Consider the following 17,246-nt stretch of genomic DNA (forward strand, 5'->3'; position numbering starts at 1 on the left):
TGACCTGATGGTGACACTAGATCGATGATACTCAACTTTCAGCCTGCGGGACATATCTGGCCCCAGATAGGTGGCCAGGTGGACCCCAACCATTTTCTATTAAAAAAAAGGAATTACACTGGGATTTTTTTTTTTTTTTTCAAAAAACAGCATCAAAATAGAGCTTGTTTATAAAAAATGCCAGTGGAGGATCCCCCACACCCCCTGACAGGGGTACTAGCTAAGACCCTAATGCACTAAAATCCTTAAAAGGGTCTGAAAATCCTAGAAATGTCCTAAAAATCTCAAAAGGTTCTGAAATCTTTTTTTTTTTTTTTAAAAAAGTTTAAAAAAAGAAAAGAAAATCCTAAAATCCAAAATGTCCTAAAATTCCACAAAAAAGTCGAAATGTCCTAAAATCCTCAAGAAGGTCCAAAAATATATTGATGTCCTAAAATCCTGAAAAAAAAAAAAAAAAAGGTCCTAAAATATAGTAATGTTCAAAAGTCCTGAAAATATCCTTCAGCCCTATAAACATGTATGGGGCTGACGGTCCCCAAACAAATGGAGTTGAGTATGACTGATCTCAATAAAAAGTCTGAGAATCTGCAGCTCATCCTGAGAGGAACATGAATGTTTGCACCAAATTCCACAACAATCCATCCAGATTTTATCAAGATTTTGCTCAAAAGGTCAAATGTCAGCCTCATGGCGGCGCTGCTTAAAGCCAGAAGTTTTACTGAAAGTTACAAAAAAAAAAAAAAAAAAAAAAAATCAGTGTCGACAGAGCGCCAGAGCGCGCGAGACGACAGGTGTCACAGTTTCACGCGCGAGCTGGACAGATGGTCGAGGCAGGAGGCAGAGCGCGCGCACAGAAACGGTGACGCCAAACCTCATTTCTCTTATTCCAAAGTTAAGGTTTACTGTCATATCTGCAAATTTACAGAAGTGGTTTAAAAGCTTTGAATAGATTTTTGGATTGTCTCTGTGTCAGTCTTCGATTCGGCATAAAATGAATTCACCTAAAATCATATTTTAAAGATAAATTTTCACAGTATTTTATCGGGTGAGGCGTTAAAGAACAGTGTAAAGGTATGAAGAATTTCCTCGTTAAATTGGTAGTTTTCTGAATGGACTTCCGTGTGTCTCTCTCTCCGTGTGTTAGAGATCGGAATGTGTTGTTGGGACATGGCAGCAGAGTCCTCGTGTCCTTAAGACGCACACGGAACAAGACAGAGGGACACGGTGTCTACGGTCAAGATTTGAAGTTTGTAACGCGGTAAGACATCCGTTTCATTCTTCTATTGTTTTTTGAAGCTGTTGGTTGTTTTACAGTAATAGATTACTTCAGGACGACTCCAGAGTTGTCTGTGTGCGACTGTTCCAACTTCACACTGCAGGGACATTTTCTCCAACAGGACAGCCGTCTTTTAAAAACGCAACGCCTATTAAAAATCTTTAGTCATTTTGACTATTTTCACCTGATGAGGTCATTTTGACCATATTTGGCATATGGAGGAAATACATGCTATTTCCACTAGCTGACCGGTCACAATCAATGTAGCTGCTGATCACTGACATATCCCAGACTGTCAGCAGCTACACTCACATGCTGAGCATGTGGTATACTGAAAATAATTCATCGTTTTTTTTGACATCTAAAAACATAGTGGCATCATCAGAAAAACCTGGCATTTAAAGGGTTAAAATTCAGAAAATTGATGAATATTTGATATTTATGATTAGGACTGCTGTTGGTTTAAAAAAATGAACTCAATGATAGCAGAAAATCATATTGATATATAATGTACTTATAGCCTTATTTTTAAAAGTGCATTTTGTGTGCAGAGCGATGTGAGTGTGAGTATTTGACACTGCACAAAAAATAATAATGTATAAAAAATCAATGTTTCTGCTACTTATTGACATATTCTGGGCCGTGATAATAAAAATATATGAACTTAGCATGTAATCTATTAAAAACAGTTTTTTTAAATGTTTTTTTTTTAAATCTAACAACATTGTGGCATCATGACGAAAACGGGGCATTTAAAGGGTTAATATTTTGAAAATTGATGAATAATTGATATTTATGATTAGGACTGATGTTGGTCACAAAAAATAACTCAATGAATGTAGAAAATAATGCATAATATTTTTTAAACTCAGAATTTGAAACGTGCATTTTGAGTGTGTGTGATATATAAGCAGGACCTAAAGGGTTAAAGAGTTGTGAAAATATTTTTCCAGGTGATAAAATAACCGTGTTTTGTTGTCGCAGGTAAAGGGATGAAAAGTGAGTCCGATGTGAAACTCCAGTGAGGCTGCAGTCATGGATTTATTCAAACAGCAGAGAGTGGAGGATTTCTACGACATCGGTGAAGAGTTGGGGAGGTACGAACACGCTTCATCTGCACCTTTACATCTTCTCCGTGAAATATTTACATTTTAATGAATAATGGTGCCGTGTTTGAATGTGAATCAGAATCCAAATGACTGATAGTGTATATGCAGACACTTTTATGGCTACATGAATTACATCTGATAATGTATCATGCAAAAAACCACAAAAAAACGCAACACAAAAACAAAAAAACTCGTCGTTTCGGGATGTCCCAATCAAGTGTATTTAATTTTTTTGCTCTGATCCCAGTAAGAGTCCTTTGTTATTGAGTATCTGCTGATTCCGCGTCCAGATTTGATGCTTGTATTTACCTGGATAATACAGCTGCAGAGTGCACACAAGCTATTTAAATCATTTCAGTTTATCTAAAAGTAGCTGGGGTGAATAAATGATATTATCAAAAAACTAGGGAAAAATGTCCAGAAATCTTTATTTTTTAAATTGAATCATTATATATTAAGAGTTATTCTAAAAAATAAAACATTTTTAAAATTTTTTTAAGCACTTTCTTAGCTTTTTTTTGTTATTTTCAGGTAATTTTCTTGTAACCTTTTAAAACTTTTCTGTTAATATTTTGGCCATTTTTGTAAATTGCTTTTTGCCTTCTTCCTCTCATGCTTTTGACAGAAATCACGCCAGTTTTCTCTGGTGTTAAAGGGTTAAAAACAGAGGCTGCATCGCTCAGGAGCACCAACAAGCGTGTAGGTCTCTGCACGCAGAACTTCCTGCTGCTGGAACGATGTGGAAACTCCGATGTGGAAATGATCAATATCACAAACGCACGAGTGTTTCTGTTGCCCTCAGATTGCACTGAAATCTTCCCGGTGGAAGAAAAACAAAGTGTCTTGTTTTCTGGGCCTGTTTTTGTTGCTGTGCGTTGTCAGGTGGAGACAACTGTCCCACATGTCCAGCTGCTTTTTAAAGGACTCGTCTATCTTTAGCAGCGGCTATATCGACTCTCACAGCGGCTGCAGACGAGGAAGTGCAGTGTTAGATTACAAACCGTCCAAGAGGACCAGAAATAAAAAAGACGCAGCTGTATGGTCTCATCGCCTTTGATTTTTAACCATTTGAAACCTGTGTCAGTTTTGTTGTGCTGCGATCAGATGACTTTCAAAAATCTACTTTTGCAACTTGAGCAAATCGATATAAATTCTTTCAAAGACATAAAAAATAAGTAAAAGCTGACAAGTAAATGCTCTGAAAATTAGTTTTAAAAAGGGGGTATAATTTAAAAAATTGGGAAAAATTTCCACAAATTATTATTATTATTATTATTATTATTATTAAAATTAAAAATACCCTTTTTTTCCCCCAATTAGCAGCAATTTTCAGGCCATTTTCTTGTTTGTTTTTACTTTACTTCTTTTTTTCTATTTTTTTATGCTTATTTTCAAGAAATTTTCTCACTAAGGTCTTGTATATTTTGGGCCATGTTTTTTTAAGTTGCTCATTGCCTTCTTTTTGTGTTTTTTGTAAGCAATCAAATACATTTTCTCAGGTTTCAAAGGGTTAAATACTTTAAAGTCAGTATTTTACATGAGGTGTTCGTGTGTGTGTGTGTGTGTGTGTGTGTGTGTTTGTGTGTGTGTGTGTGTGTGTGTGTGTGTGTCACTGAGTGCAGGCTTATCAATTAGTGGCAGTGCAACACTATAAATAGACTGAAGTGGAGGGAAAAAGTTGAATCACAGTCTCACCTCAGCCCTGCAGCTCCTGTTATTATGGGATGCTCATTCAGTGAGCGTTCAATAACACACAACTGGAGCCCTTTTTGTCCACGGAGATGGCGCTGTAAGTCTCTTCTTTACGTCTCCTTTACATTTGGACACAGAACTAAACAAGGCGGCATCGTGTGTGTGATTTTGGACAGCATGCCGGCCTCACAGAAACAAGAGAGGTGTGACTTTAACACAACAGCATTGGCCTCAAGTGTGACATGAAACATGCGTGTCAGCAGCTCTTTCTAAATGATAACAACAACATCCTCTCTGGCTCCTGGATCTCATTGGTTTGTGGAAAAAAATGTTTTGGTTTTGTTTTTAAAAAAAAGCCTTTAAAAAAAAAAAAAAAAAATCATTTTGGCCCTTGTTTCTTTGGCATTTTTTTTTCTTTGAAAAATATTTGGCAGTTGTCATTCCTTTAACACACACACAAAAAAGCGATTTTTAAAGATGACGTTTGGGCTTTTTTTTTCTTCAGAGTTTTTGGGCATTTACAACTGACTTATATACAAGTAGATACCAATATATCTACGATCAGTTCATATCCAGCCAATATTAATCCATACTGTCATGCTGGTCAGTAGTTAATAAAGGCTACTTTGATCCAGATTTAACCCTCGTGATTCCTCCTCTGTATTTCAGCGGGCAGTTTGCCATCGTGAAGCAATGCAGAGAGAAGAGCACGGGGCGGGAATTTGCCGCCAAGTTCATCAAGAAGCGTCAGAGCATGGCGAGCTCCCGGGGGGTGCGGCGGGAGGAGATCGAGCGGGAGGTGGAAATCCTGCAGCAGATCCAGCACCCCAACATCGTCACGCTGCACGACGTCTACGAGAACCGCACCGACGTGGTGCTCATCCTGGAGCTGTGAGTGACGGACAGACGGTTAACCCTTTCAGGGCTGAGCAAACTGATTTCATTTAAAAACACGATGAGAAGGCAATGACCCAAAAATTAACAAAAATTTGTGAAAAGTACAAGACAAGAAAATTACCTGAGAATTACTACCAATAAAAATATAATTATGCGCTTTTTCCCTGAGACATTTTTCCCTACATTAAAAAAAAATTAAAATAATTTCTTGCAAATTATGGGGTATTTCTTACCAGGTTGATCATTACCTTATATATACCATTTTAATTTTTTTTTTAGCACTTTCTTAAAGTCATTTTCTATTTTTTTTTATTTTGTATTATTTTCTTTTTTTGTTTCTTGTTTTCAGCTAATATTCCTGTCACTTTTTACCTATTTCGTGATAATTTTCGGGCCATTTTTGCAAAGTTGCTAACAGTTTTGGTGTTTGTTTTTTTTTTTTTTAAATGTTGGCGATTTTATTTTCATTTTGGGAGGGGAGCAACTTTTAATGAAAACAAAACATGAAAACTACATTTTGGCCTTTGTTTTTCTGTAAAAATCTTTGCCTCCTTTTTTTCCCTTTGAAAAGTGATGTGCGTCTGTGTTTCAGCGTCTCTGGAGGGGAGCTGTTTGACTTCCTGGCACAGAAGGAGTCTCTGAGTGAGGAGGAGGCTACTCAGTTCATCAAGCAGATCCTGGAGGGCGTCAACTACCTGCACGCCAGGAAGATCGCGCACTTTGACCTCAAGGTGCGTGCACGCAAACTGCATGTGCTGCAGGAGACGCTGAGCGCAGCTGCATGGACACTGATACCCCGTTTATGAGCCTTATCCCTGTTTTGGGGTTTATGCTTGAACACAAAAATGCGAAACTCCAAAAAACACAAACATTAACAGGTTATTCATGTAAACACACCGACTCCTCCTTTGCAAGTTGACTTTACTTTTTGCTAATGAGGTATTTTTTTAATTTTGTTTGTTTTTTTGTTCTTTTCTTTGTAGCCACAGTAATTTTTTGGCAGTAAACCACAAATATGTTACATTTGTTTGCATATGTGACTGATATCTTTAGTTTATTGATTTATTTTTTAAAAAACACACAAATTTCCCTCTGAACAAATACGGCTGTACGTTCTGAAGTGCAAAGAGCATGTGCACATACAAATATGCATACTATAAAAGAAAAACTAACTACATTTAATAAAAAATAATTAATTAATTTACTTTTTTTGAATGAATTTCTTCACCATTTAGTAGCAGTTCTGGAGCTTTTAATTATATCACATGATCTTCCTCAGCTGCTGGAGTTTGTCACATTTGTAAATGTCAAAATTCCTATTTTTTTGTTTTTTGAGAATCACATTTCTGCTTTGCTTCAGTTGTCAAAGCACTTTGTAAACTCTGATTTTTAAGGTGACGTATAAATAAAGCTATTATTATTATCATTATTATTAATTACATTTATAGTAAATATTATTTATAAATTATATTATTATTAGAAATTCTTGAATTATAAATTATATTTATAATAAATATTTATTATTATTATTATTATTATTATTATTATTATTATTATTGATATTATTAGTGACTTAAAGCTCCATAACAGCTACTAAACGGACTTTGAGGTGAGATTATTTTCCACTGTTTCCAAAATGAGAAAGACCATAAATTTAAGCTCATATATTTATATATCTTTAGATGTCGTACCAGTTCAGTGACTGGGACCATTCGGCTTTCTCACTCAGGCTGCTGGTCTCACCAACGACAGGAGAGAAGTACATGAGGGACATTAGTACCACTAGATGGAGCAATTAGCTGTGTTTAATCTGGAAAATATGATTTGAGGTGTGAACAGTAACTTTTAGGGGTTAGCGATATCATGAGTGAAATAAGTCAACTCCATTTGCAATTTTGTATTTGCAGTTTTTATTTATTTGTTACATTATAATCTAATATGTTTTATCTGTAAATAATAATGTAAAATTTTAGAAATTTTAGATAGATTTTAGATTTTTTTTCATTTTTTGGGGGTATGTAGGTATATGCATGTATGTTTAATATATTATAGGTTTAAATTAATAAAGAAGCTGGTTAATTAAAATTAAAGGTATGGGAAGGGGTGCGATTAAATAAGTTTGTACTTCTTCTCACTCCTCTTCCAATTTGTCAACTAAGTCGTCATGTTTTTGACAATTTCTTTTGCTTTTTGTTTATCATTGTATGCAAATAAAACAAGAGACAGGATAATCCCTTTGTTAGTCCCACACTGGGGAAGTTTGCATTTTCACAGTAGCAAGGTGTGTACAAGATAAGCAAGCAAAAAGAACAATATAAATAATAGTAATCAACGTGCAATAGTAAAAAAAAAAAAAGGATACAATTTAACAGTAAAAAACAAGGTGCAATAATAATAATAAAAAAGAGTTAATAGTAAAAAAAAAACAAGTTGCAATAATAATAATAAAAAAGATTTAATAGTAAAAAAAACAAGTTGCAATAGTAAAAAAAAAGATTTAATACTAAAGAAAGAACAAGATTTAATAGTAAAAAAGGTGCAAACTCAACAGCTGTCAAAACCTTCATCCGTTGCACATGGAAGATAATCGCACTTGTGAAAAAAAAACAATAAATAAAAAGATATTACTTTTTTGTCTGTCGTCTTGTTTGTATAATAAGTTCTCTATTTTCTTTTTACATTTTCACATTAAATCAAATGAAAATGTTTTCTCAGTTAACGTCTCTCTCTGGTCTGCAGCCTGAAAACATCATGTTGCTGGACAAGAACGTCCCGCTGCCGAGAATCAAACTTATAGATTTCGGTCTCGCACACAAGATTGAAGCTGGAGTCGAGTTCAAAAACATCTTTGGGACTCCGGAGTTTGTGGGTAAAAACACGCACACAAACACAACCGAGAAACGACACAAGTCAAAATAATTCCCCGTGTTTTACCTGCTGACTGACGCTGCGAGCGTGGAACATTATTTTCTGGTCATTTCCTTGTTTGTTTGTTTTTTTTGCTTTCCTTTTTTTCTAATTTTCTTACAACTTTTTACTAATTAGTTGCTAAGTTTTGGATCGTTTCTTGTTCAGTTTGCCTCCCCTAAAGGTTTCTGAAAGAAATCAAGCTGATTTCTTCAGGTTTAAAAGGGTTAAACTGGACAAATGATCCTCATCTTAAAGCTCATCACATATCTCCAAACCAGGTTTTACTGCAGGCCGTGGTGAGATGATCAGAGTGATGGTGAGACTGAGATGTTGGATGTGCAGAGGCGAGAGGACGGTGTCACGCTGAGTCAGACGCCGCTCATGTTTCAGCCTCTTTAACGGAAACACTTTCTGCTTCCTGTCACCTGTTTGTCCTCTCAGCACCGGAGATCGTCAACTACGAGCCGCTGGGACTAGAGGCAGACATGTGGAGCATCGGCGTCATCACCTACATCCTGCAAGTGAACCGCAACCCCCACAATGCACTGCACATGAACCACAAACAACACTACAGAGTGGCGACGGGATGACGTATTTTTGTAGGCCAACAAGGAAGTTAGCATCGCTCCGGGTCCCTCGTCAAAAACCTTATGGGAATTTCGATTATCGCCAAAAAATAAGCTCTGGGAGAAACGTTTTGTTCAGCATGATAATCTTCACAGATAAACGCAATTTTAGATCAAAAAATATTATAAACAGATAAATGCAGAAGTTCGAGTGCGACTCTGTAAAGCTGTGAAGGCGGACACGTGGGTTTACTGAGTTTCTGTGTCTGCTGTGATGACGACAAACACTGTGGTCCCATTGAGCCACGTGTTAGGAAGCGCCTTTTTTAAGACGAGTAAAACCTTGAAAGTTCAAAAATCGGGTTTAAGCAGACGTATTTTATGTTGCAGAACAAAACGTCTACTTTAAGACGAGGGAACTGGACGTGCTAAAAGGCTAACGGACTTCTGCGTTTTAGGACTCGTTACTTCACCGCTCTATGCACTGAACATGAACTACAAACAAGACTAGGCACTTTACATAAACTACAAACACCACAATGCACTGCACATGATGCTGCACAAATGCACCACAAACTACACAATGCACTGCGCATGAACGACAAACCCCATGATGCACTGCTGCAGCTCCTGTCAGACCTGATGTTGAACCGTCCCTTCCTCTGTGTTTTGATGCAGGCTGAGCGGAGCTTCTCCGTTTCTCGGGGAAACCAAACAGGACACGCTGGCGAACATTTCAGCCATAAATTATGAGTTCGACGAGGAGTTTTTCGGTCACACCAGCAAGCTCGCCAAGAAGTTCATCAGCCAGCTGCTGGAGAAGGATAAGACGTAAGACTTTTACAGTGAACCACATTTCCCTCGTGTTTGAAAATAGGGTGTTAAACAAATAGAAAAGAAAGAAAGAAAAGGTATCGCTACTATTTTGAATGAAATGTTGTCATTGTTTCTCTTTTTTGTCTTTCTGTTGTTCATTCTTCATATATGTATGTAAGTGTGTAATATTAGCTTTTTTGGTCTAGTTTTTTTGTTTTCCTCTTTTAATTTGATGCCCTGATGTTATTTATTAATTTTTATTCAGTGCATTTCTCTTGAAAAATTCTTAACAAGGATTAAAGTAAATTACCACAAATACAAACAAGAAACTTAATCTGTGTTTTAGTTTTTGTAAAGTTTTCCAGAATCACACAAACCCGCTGTGAGTATCCTAGTTTAGTATCTTTTTTTTTTTGACAGGAAAAGATTAACAATTCAAGATGCTCTTAATCATCCATGGATCAAGGTGAGGTGACAACTTCATTTTACATATTTTATTTTGACTTCGTCTCCTTCCTGTGCTATCACACCCTGAATAACAACTGAATACAGTTAGAGCTTTTTAGAGGCCTTTTTTTGCTCGACAGTGAACCAGGTACCTCTTTTTATTTAAACCTGCACACCTTTTGATGCAAAGCTTCCAGTTTCTTCTATTTTTATGGTTCTTAACAATCCTATATGTAGAATTTTGAACATTTCTGACTCAGATATATTAAGTAATTGCATAATCTGTCTGTGTCTGTGCCTGCTCTTTACTTTAACTAAAACTTTACTTTAACTTTACTAACTCTCTCCTCTTTGCACCCTGCAGTCCAACGAGCACAAGGAGGAAAATAAAACCCAGGAGCCGAAGAAACGGGAGCACCGCCAGCTGAAGACCAAGCGTCTGAGGGAGTACACCATCAAGTCTCACTCCAGCATGCCGCCCAACAACACCTACGTAAACTTTGAGCGCTTTGCTCAGGTGGTGGAGGACATTGACCAGATGGAGAGCTCTTTTGTCAGCCTGGCAGCCGCTCACGACTCCCTGCAGGAAGACATCGACGCCCTGGTCTCTATATACAACGAGAAGGAGGCCTGGTACAAGGAGGAGAGCGAGGACGTGCGCCACGAGCTCTCGCAAATCCGCTACGAGTTCCGTAAGGTTGAGGCGTTCAAGAGGAGCCTGCAGGACGACATGCAGGCGTTCAGCTGCAGCCTCGGCGCCGTCAGCAGCCGCTACCAGGAGAGACAGAGCCACTTCGACGCTCTGCGACTGGAGCTCAGCAACGAGCTCAAGTGGGTGCAGGAGGTGATGGGCTCCTTCCCCACAGACGGAGGAGGTGGAGGCTACACCAACTGCAACTTCTCCACCGTCTTCAACAACGACGTGAACGAAGCGCTGAAGGAGCTGCTGAACCGCTCCTGCGGAGGAGAGCTGCTGTCCGGCATCAACCTGGACTTTGAGACCGGACAGCAGAGATAAAAGTTCACAAAAGACATTAAAATCACAGCAGTGACTGGTGCAGACGAAGCAGCGACCTCTGCAGCCAAAAAAAAGGCCAAAGTGCCAAAATCTGCAGTTCCTCTAACGTCCACTAGAGGCCAGCTCCAAGAACAAGTCCTAAACCCTCCTGTTAAAATTTCAAACTTTACAGCAGAAATAAACGTGTTTACAGCCTGTTGCAAAGAAAAAAAAGAAAAAAAAACAGTTCTGGTCTCTAAAGCTAATTTTAACATTCATGAAAACTGTAAAAAAAAAAAAGAATACTGTAATAAAATTAATTCAGCAAAATAATTTTAAAAATATATATATTTCACTGGACATTTCTTACAAGGTTGTGTTTTGTTTTTTTCTAATTTTACTTCTTTCTTGCAATTTGTGGAACATTTTTTGCCAAGATACCCATTGCCCTTTCTTCTCATGTTTTCAAAATAAAGGAAACCAGTTTGCTCTGATTTTGAAAGTTTAAACACTTGTGAAAGCAAGAAAACTGCTGTTATTCCAGGTTTCAGGGGGATAAAGGTTGTTTTTTTTGCAGAGTAAGTTACATGACGGTTGTATATGGTACCTCAGTTTTTGTTTTCGGTGTTGAAAATGGCCTCATGATTAATTAAAAATGCTGTTTAACTCTTGCAGACGCGGTGGATGCTCAGCAGTGTGTCAGCTGCGAGCAGCGCCGCCTGCAGGAATCAGGCGCCAGAGGGAGAGCTCAGAGCAGGAGGGGAGGCTGCTGCTGCTGAAATCCACACCAGACAGCTCCCAGCAGCACCATAAGAAGACACTTTCTATTCTGAGACCACTGACGGGACGCTCAGTTTCAGAAGAATATATGAATAACTCAATTTTGACAAAAATATCAGATTGAACCATATAATTCAAAAAGAATAATGATAAAAGAGATAAAAGATAAAGATAAACATAAAGATAAAAGAAAACACATCTACTACAGCAATGCTTGCATACATAACCGAAGATATGAAATCATTTCAGTAAAGTAAAACATACAATATTTGTCTCTGAGATGTGTGAAGTAGAAGCATAAAGTGTCATAATATGGAAATACTCAAGTGACATAAAGTAGCTTAAAATTGTACTTGAGTACAGAACTTAAATATACTCAGTTACCCTGTGTCTCTCTCTGTCTATCTCTTCCCTCACTTACTGTCATTTATCTTATGTCAGCTTCCTAAAAAAACATAAAAATAAATAAAACAGCAGTTATCAGGATGTGTTTGTGAGATAAAGAGGGAGCTGCTGCTGAGGCTGGATGTCTGTGTGTCTGCAGTGCTGAGATAACCACAAAACACCACCTCAGACGCCACCGGACATTTCATCATCTCACCGCTGGCTGAATTTATGTGAAATACGCTGACAATGATTATTAATAAAGATTAATTTACCACTGATTGTTTATTTTTGTTGGACCTATAAAATGTGTAATTTATTCATATTTTGATCAACTTTAAGTCTTTATTTAGCATATGCACAGCAGTGTTGCAGGAGAGCAGTCACTGGTGTTAAGGTCTTGTTCCTCCAAATGTTCTACTGAAAAAAATTTAAAAATAAAAACACCCAAAACATAAGACATGAAGTAATAGTTAAAATACAGGAATTAAACAACAAAAAAATATAAATAAAATAGAAAAATATATAAAATAACATAATTCTGTCAAATGTTATATTATAAACATATTATTAATCGCTCTCTCTGTCTATATATATTTATATATATATATTCTTTTTTTTCTTTAGCTTCACTTCAAAACTTCTAATGAATTCAAGCCTTTACTGTAATGCATACACTCAGATATCCTACTCAAAATCAAATGTCCATGATTTTTTCATTATTATTTAGAGAAAAAAATGAGGAAGAAAAAAATATTTAGTAACCAAATAAAATAACAGTAACCCCTGTAAACAGCCGGTGATTGCCAGACCCCCTCTTCATCCCTGCACCTCGTGAAAATCATGTTTTTACACTTTTATTTTAAACTGGTTTATGGTTGTACATTGTTTTAGCTCCACATTAAAACTGTTACACAGCTTCCTTATGAATTTAAACCTATTCTATAATGTATACTATACTTATGCACTGCTCTTTACAGTGTTGTATATTCCTCAAATTTATGCCGTTTATACACTCTATTTTTAGCTTTATTTTTTGTAAATATTATCTCAGTGTTTTTTACCATTTTATGTTATGCATTCTATTTTTTTTTTTACCCTTTTTTTTAATCTTACTTGTTTTATCCATCTGAAGATACATTGTATGTAGCTTATTCTATTCGGATCTTATCTTATTATTTAATTATGTCTTCTATGTCTTTTCATGTGAAGCACTTGGTGAATGACATTTATTTTTTGCAGAGTGCGTTTGGCTGCATTTCTTGTATGAAAGGTGCTCTACAAAGAAAGTTTATAATAATAATAATAATTATTATTGTTATTCTTCTTCTTATTATTATTCAGTTCATAGTTCATAGTTTTAGTATATGCAGAGAAAAAGAGGAAGATAAACAATGAAAAAATACATATTTAGTTACCAAATAAGCAAACAATAATCCCTGTAAACAGCTGGTAATTAACAAACGCCCTCTTCGTCGCTGTATATTGTGAAAATAGTGTTTTTATACATTATTTTATGTTGATTTATGTATTGATTTTACATACAGACAGAGGGACAGACAGGGGGACAGGGACAGGTCCCGACGTCACAGCCGGTGGGTGGGGGCCGGAGCTGGGGCTCGCTGAGGGGCTGGACCGAGCTGCTGCTCCCGGTCACAGACGCAGAGGAGAGGCGGGCGGAGGCATGGACAGCCCTGCGCGGCTCTGCTCTCCTTTCACACAAACGTTATCAAAGCGAGCGGATACCGACTGACCTGCTGAAGACATGAAGCTCAGCCCGGTTCTCCTGTAAGAAGAAGAGGAGCAGCAGGAGCGGGAGGAGCAGCAGGAGGAGCACAAGGAGGCCTTTACAGTTTACTGGTGAGCTTTTTAACGGGCTAAAAGTGCAGCTAGCATGCTAACCTGCTATGATACAGCACAACACCTAACACCGGCCTTAAGGGGCTTTCTGGACAGGCATCAATAACAATAAAACTACCAAACTTTAATATTTATCTCGTGTCACACCTGCACACTCAGGTGTTTTATGCGCGCGTTCAGGTATTTTGTGCGTAGCTAGCTAAAGTTAGCTAACGTTAGCTAAAACGTAAACAGCAGCTGACATCCGTTACAAAACAAACAATTCAAACATTTAACGTTTGCCTCGTTAGCTTCCGTGGCTAATGCTGTTAGCACGACCCGTGTGATAACGTGTGTTTTTTTTAAATGTTTGTCTCGTGTCATGTTTTGTGACACCGTTAGCTGTTAGCACATCAGTGAAACATGTAATCTGACAGGAGGAGCAGGTTAGCAGCAGCTCTCTGCTTCTGCCTCCAGCCTGCTGCTGTGTCATGTTAGCTGTCTGATGTTATCCGAGCTAATGTGTGCTAACAGCGAAAACCTAAATTTAATAGTTAGCTCGGTTAGCTGCTGCTGCTGCAGGACGTTTGGACAGATAGTTAGCTCGGTGCTAACCGCCCCAAAAAGACCTGCAGTGTGTCCTGTCACCTTCTCAGTGAGACTGTCTCCGCGGGGAAGGAGGGACCGAAGAAAGTACACACAGTATACACAGTAATCAGGCTGCAGAAGTACTCCGGTATTTCAGTGAAAGAGGGAATAGCAGAGAGTAGAAATACTCTGTTACAAGCTTAGACAGCTGTGGTTACAAGTCCTGCATTCAAGATTTAAGTGCAAAAGTAAAAGCTTCAAAATACACTCAAAATACCAAAAGTATGAGTGCCAACGCAGATTGGCCCATTTCAGAATAATCTTAATTAATAAATAATCAGGACAGGCTGAAAATGTGCAAAAACTAGTAAAAAGGTTACAATAAAAATTACCTAGAAATAAGTGAAAAACCAAGAAAATAACTCCAAAACGTGCTAAAAATAAAAACTATAATCTTTATCTGTGACGCAAATTTAAATATTTACTATAGTAATTTTATAAAATATAACAGATGAATTTGTTACCCCCCACCCTCCTTTTTTAAAAGAACATATTTCTGACAATTTTAGAGACATTTCTTGCCAACTAGGTCATTGCCTTTTCCCCACATGTTTCTGAACAAACTCAAACCAATTTGTTTAGGTTTTTAAAGGTTTAAATACTTGTGAAATGCATCTAAATGTGGCACAAGAAAACTTGTATCAAGTCAGGTTTCAAAGGGTTAATATGAGCATCACTTTTATGCTGCAGGTCAAGCTAATTTCTTAAAAAATTAATAAAACTATATATATAGTGGAGAAAAAATATATACAACATAGTATTACGATATAATGTGTGGTAATATTGTATACAGTGGATCCTGTTTTCATCTTTAAATATATAGATTGTTAATTTTGCATTTTTTGCAGCCAACTAGAAAAGCCAACTAAAAAAAAATCAGTTGCTTTTTCAGTCCAGTACACATGTTTAGCTGCAATGAAAAGTCTCTGAAGTGAGATTAACAGACTGAAAAACATTATCTTATTATCAATTATAATATTATTATCAATATCATGACATGAGAGTAGTTATCATGTCAGATTGTGGATCTAGTAATACAGTGAGTGTTGGCTTCCTGTATCTTATAAGCTGGAGCAAAACAGGCACCAAAATGTCAGTGTTACTCATAGTATTTGTTTAGGCAGCAGGGTGAAGGATTTACAGTAGCTCAGGCTGTAAAAGTACACACACACATCTTTGAGTAACAGTAGGAGTACCGCAGTTTTTGCTTTTTTGTTTTTTTCCACTCGGTCTGCAAGGTGTCTCGGTTTTGACTCGTGCTCCAGCTCCTTTTGTAGAGCCCAGGTACTGCAGACGTGCAGAAAAATACAGAAATAAACAGCAGGAAAAGTCCTCCCAAAATCACATCTTGTCTTTTTCATTACCGACTTGATGTCCTGTTTCTATCTCACATTAAAAAAACGGTGCAGCGCACTCCTACATGATAAAGCACGGTTAAAGACTTACATCGAGCCACGCCTACAAAGACTTCTTATCGTCTTCTAGCACGATGTCATCCCGTCCTCTTTTGTCATGTGCTCTAAACTTCACCTATGAATGGTATATCATATTGGTATATCATATACCAATGTTAACATTTTATTAAGTATAGAAAATGGGATTAAGGGGCTCTTACTGGGTTCTTGTTGTCACTTTCAGATCAGTTTTTTCGGTTTCAGATTTTCGACTTTGATCTGGTGGGGTGGGGTGGGGTATCTGCATGAGCTAAACTTCCCCATACAAACTCTCTAACAGCTCATGCAGAATAATACAAGTCTCATTTCCTTCACTATAAACTGGAGCTTAACAGATGTCAGTGATAAACATGATTTTTGATCATACAGCAGGATGCAGGATTTGCAGTAGCTCAGGCTGTAGAAGTACACACATCACTCTGTGAGAGTAGTAGTATTTCATCACGTTGAATGGTTTGTTACTGTTTTTGATCTTACAAGATATACTGTTGCAAGATGGCAGTATTTTTATTTTTTTGGCAGATACATCGTTTAATACACATGCAGTTTACTGGTCATTTACTGTTTGCTTCCATGCAGGGCCGGGCGATATAGCCTGAAAATTATATATTTCAGTGTTTTTAAGCTATATCTCGATGCACGAACATTACATCTAACATCACGATTTTATTTTTTATTTTACCAAATTCCCTCTATGATGTAACAATATTGTAGGAATGACTATTGGTACTTTGAAAAAAATATTAACACAATTCCATTTTTTTGATTAATAATCATTAGTAATGTAGATATAATGACTAAGCGGGTAAAGATTGAGAAAGTTGAGAAAAGTACACCACTTTACTGTAATGCAACCTTTAAAACATGTAAAATAACCCACCATTTATTCCATATCACAATATAACAATATCCTATATCAAAGACAATATTAAATCACTATGAATAATATTTTTATGATGCCCAGCTCTACTTCCATGGTTATTTAAGTTAATATTCTCCAGTCAAACGGATGAGTGCGGACTCTGAATGGTGTTTTATTTCAGCAGTAAGATAATAGGCTGCATTGATTATCAATGTGGGATTTCATCTGTGATTGGTTATATAAACGCTGCAGTAAAACTTCACAGTTTTGGTTGACTCATCCCAAAGAGGTGTTGATTAAAAACTGTGGTAAGATTTTCGCGGCTCTGATTGTGGTGTTGTTGTTGTTTCGGCTGGCATAGTTTAGAAAGTTTCACTGTAATTTACATACGTGATGAGGACAGATATCAGAAACACTTGTCAATAATAATGTAATCAATAGGAAACCTCACAGCCTCAATCATCAGCTGCATTGTTCTCTTTGTGTCTGAAAACGTCCTCTGGATTCACAGGACAATTATCCAGAATAAATGATGATTCAGGTGAAACATTTAGCATAAAATACTTGGC

The 17,246-nt window shown here is 37.1% G+C and overlaps 2 protein-coding genes across 6 annotated transcripts in view; both read left to right on the forward strand.

Moving 5' to 3' along the window:
* Positions 1-775: 775 nt before the first annotated feature.
* Positions 776-11,013, forward strand: dapk2a (death-associated protein kinase 2a). Its single transcript, XM_088076978.1, has 10 exons — positions 776-859; positions 1,145-1,258; positions 2,261-2,373; positions 4,747-4,968; positions 5,567-5,705; positions 7,714-7,843; positions 8,326-8,401; positions 9,129-9,281; positions 9,687-9,732; positions 10,078-11,013. Exons 3-10 carry the CDS (start codon positions 2,312-2,314, stop codon positions 10,729-10,731), a joined length of 1,482 nt encoding a protein of 493 aa, XP_087933104.1. The 5' UTR covers positions 776-859; positions 1,145-1,258; positions 2,261-2,311; the 3' UTR covers positions 10,732-11,013.
* A 2,498-nt stretch (positions 11,014-13,511) lies between these two features.
* The window catches only part of herc1 (HECT and RLD domain containing E3 ubiquitin protein ligase family member 1), an 84,193-nt gene continuing 80,458 nt past the window's right edge, over positions 13,512-17,246 (forward strand). For all 5 annotated transcript variants that reach the window (XM_088077042.1, XM_088077193.1, XM_088077085.1 and 2 more), the window contains exon 1: positions 13,512-13,734. The gene's annotated coding sequence lies outside the window, so the exon portion shown is untranslated. The remainder of the gene's footprint in view (positions 13,735-17,246) is intronic.

The sequence above is a fragment of the Plectropomus leopardus genome, chromosome 1 (assembly GCF_026936395.1).
Source record: "Plectropomus leopardus strain MGB_pleo_1.0 chromosome 1, ASM2693639v1, whole genome shotgun sequence".
In the NCBI taxonomy this organism is placed as follows: domain Eukaryota; kingdom Metazoa; phylum Chordata; class Actinopteri; order Perciformes; family Serranidae; genus Plectropomus; species Plectropomus leopardus.